Source organism: Piliocolobus tephrosceles, unplaced genomic scaffold (genome assembly GCF_002776525.5).
Source record: "Piliocolobus tephrosceles isolate RC106 unplaced genomic scaffold, ASM277652v3 unscaffolded_35615, whole genome shotgun sequence".
Lineage (NCBI taxonomy): Eukaryota > Metazoa > Chordata > Mammalia > Primates > Cercopithecidae > Piliocolobus > Piliocolobus tephrosceles.
The window spans coordinates 1-2,480 of record NW_022319438.1 but is presented as its reverse complement, the minus strand read 5'-3'; the positions used below and the strand labels follow the sequence as shown (position 1 = coordinate 2,480).

General features: G+C 55.4%; 1 protein-coding gene and 1 pseudogene across 1 annotated transcript; both read left to right on the top strand.

The window, feature by feature from the left end:
- Nucleotides 1-900: 900 nt before the first annotated feature.
- LOC111534463 lies at nt 901-1,646 on the top strand (the record flags this gene model as incomplete). The annotated part of the gene is made up of 2 exons (XM_031935090.1): nt 901-1,198; nt 1,504-1,646. Coding segments are annotated over exons 1-2 (441 nt in total), but the record flags the coding sequence as incomplete, so codon positions are not given.
- A 191-nt stretch (nt 1,647-1,837) lies between these two features.
- Nucleotides 1,838-2,354, top strand: LOC113222850 (annotated as a pseudogene).
- Nucleotides 2,355-2,480: the final 126 nt, after the last annotated feature.

The window sequence follows — 2,480 nt, the reverse complement described above, 5'->3', positions numbered from 1 at the left end:
AACCCTCAACGAGAAACACCAACAACGGCTCCTCCGTGGGTCGCCAGCTCCACGACCCTCAACTGGAAACACCAACAACAGCTCCTCCATGGGTCTCCAGCTCCACGAGCCACAAACTAGAATAACAACGCTCCCCCTTTTATTTCCACCTCCCCAACCCTAAGCTAGAAACACCAACATCGGCTCCTCCGCGGGTGTCCAGTTCCACGAGGCTCTACAAGAAAGACCAACACCGGCTCCTCCGTGGGTCTCCAGGGTCTCCAGCTCCATGAGCCTCAACTAGAAACACCAACACCGGCTCCTCCACGGGTCTCCAGCTCCACGACCCTCAACTAGAAACACCAACTCCGGCTCCTCCCCGGGTCTCCAGCTCAACGACCCACAAACTAGAAAACAATGCTCCATCCTGTTATCTCCAGCTCCAGAACACTCAACGAGAAACACCAACAATGGCTTCTCCGTGAGTCTCCAGCTCCACAACCTTCAACTAGAAACACCAACACCGGCTGCTCCACGGGTCTCCAGCTCCATGACGCTGAACTAGAAATAGCAACACCGGCTCTTCCACAGGTCTCCAGCTCCACGACCCTCAACTAGAAACACCAACAGCGGCTCCTCCACGTGTCTCCAGCACCACGACCCTCAATAAGAAACACCAACAGCAGCTCCTCTGCGGGTCTCCTCCTCCACGACCCTCAACTAGAAATACCAACACAGGCTCCTCCGTGGGTCTCCAGCTCCATGACCCACAAACTAGAAAACAATGCTCCACTCTGTATCTCCAGTTCCACAACCCTTAATGAGAAACACCAACACCGGCTCCTCCACGGGTCTCCAGCTCCATGACCCACAAACTAGAAAACAACGCTCCACTCTGTATCTCCAGCTCCACAACCCTCAATGAGAAACACCAACAATGTCTCCTCCGCGGGTCTCCAGCTCCACGACCCTCAACTAGAAACGCCAACACCGGCTCTTCCACAGTCTCTAGCTCCACGATCCTCAATTAGGAACACCAACAACAGTTCCTCCGCATGTCTCCAACTCCACGACCCTCAACCAGAAACACCAACAACAGCTCCTCCACGGGTGTCCAGGTCTACAATCCACAAACTAGAAAACAACGCTCCACCCTGTATCTCCAGCTCCACGACCCTCAAACAAAAAAACACCAACAGCGGCTACTCCGCCTTCTCCAGTTCGATGACCCTCAACTAGAAACACCAACTTCGGCTCCACCATGGGTCTCCAGCTCCACGACCCTCGACTAGAAACACCAACTCCGGCTCCACCATCGGTCTCCAGCTCCACGACCCACAAACTAGAAAACAATGCTCCACCCTGTATCTCCAGCTCCACAACCCTCAACTGGAAACACCAACACTGGCTTCTCTGTGGGTCTCCAGCTCCACAGCCTAAGACATGAGAGGCACCACTGGCTCCTCCCATAGATTCCAGCTCCGAGACCCTCAGATTTGAACTGCAGGACCACTTCCACCCTAGATCTCCAGCTGCACAATACTCAAACTGCAACAACATCAGCTCCTTCTAGGGTGTCCAGCTGCACGACCCTCAAACTAGAACAGCTCCTCCCAGGGTCTTCAGCTCCACGGCCCTCAAACTATAAAGACAACGTCTCCTCCCTGCATCCCCAGCTCTGCAACTGTCAAACTAGAACACCAGTTCCTCTCCAGGTCTCCAGCTCCACGGCTCTCAAATGAAAACAACATCAGCTCCTCCCTAGTTCTCCAGCTGCACGACCCTCAAATTGGAACATGAGCTCCCTACCGTGTCGCCAGCTGCATGGCCCTTAAACTGGAACATCAGCTTCCAGGCCCTCAAACTAGAACATCAGCTCCCACCGGGTCTCCAGCTGCATCGCCCTCAAACTGAACATTGGCGCCACCCTAAATCTCCAGTTGCACAGCCCTCAAACTGCAACATCAACTCCCCCACGGTTCTCCAGCAGCACGGCCCTCAAACTGGAACATCAGCTCCCCACCGGGTCTCCAGCTGCACGGCCCTCAAACTGGAACATCGGCTCCCCGCCCGGTCTCCAGCTGCACGGCCCTCAAACTGGAACATCAGCTCTCTGCCTTGTGTCCACCTGCACAGCCCTCAAACTGAAACACCAGCTACCCCCCGAGTCTCCAACTGCACGGCTCTCAAACTGGAACATCAGCTCCCCCCAGATCTACAGCTGCATGGCCCTCAAACTGGAACATCAGCTCCCCGCTGGGTCTCCAGCTACACAGCCCTCAAACTGGAACATCGGCTCAGCCCTGGGCTCCAGCTGCACAGCCCTCAAACTGGAACAGGAGCTACCCCACCAAGTTCAAACTATTCCAGTTTGAGGTCCGTGCAGCTGGAGACCCGGCGGGCAGCTGCTGTTCCAGTTTGAGCGCCATGTAGCTGGAGACTCGGGGATAGCTGATGTTGCAGTTTGAGGGCCGTGCAGCTGGACACATGGCAAGAAAGCT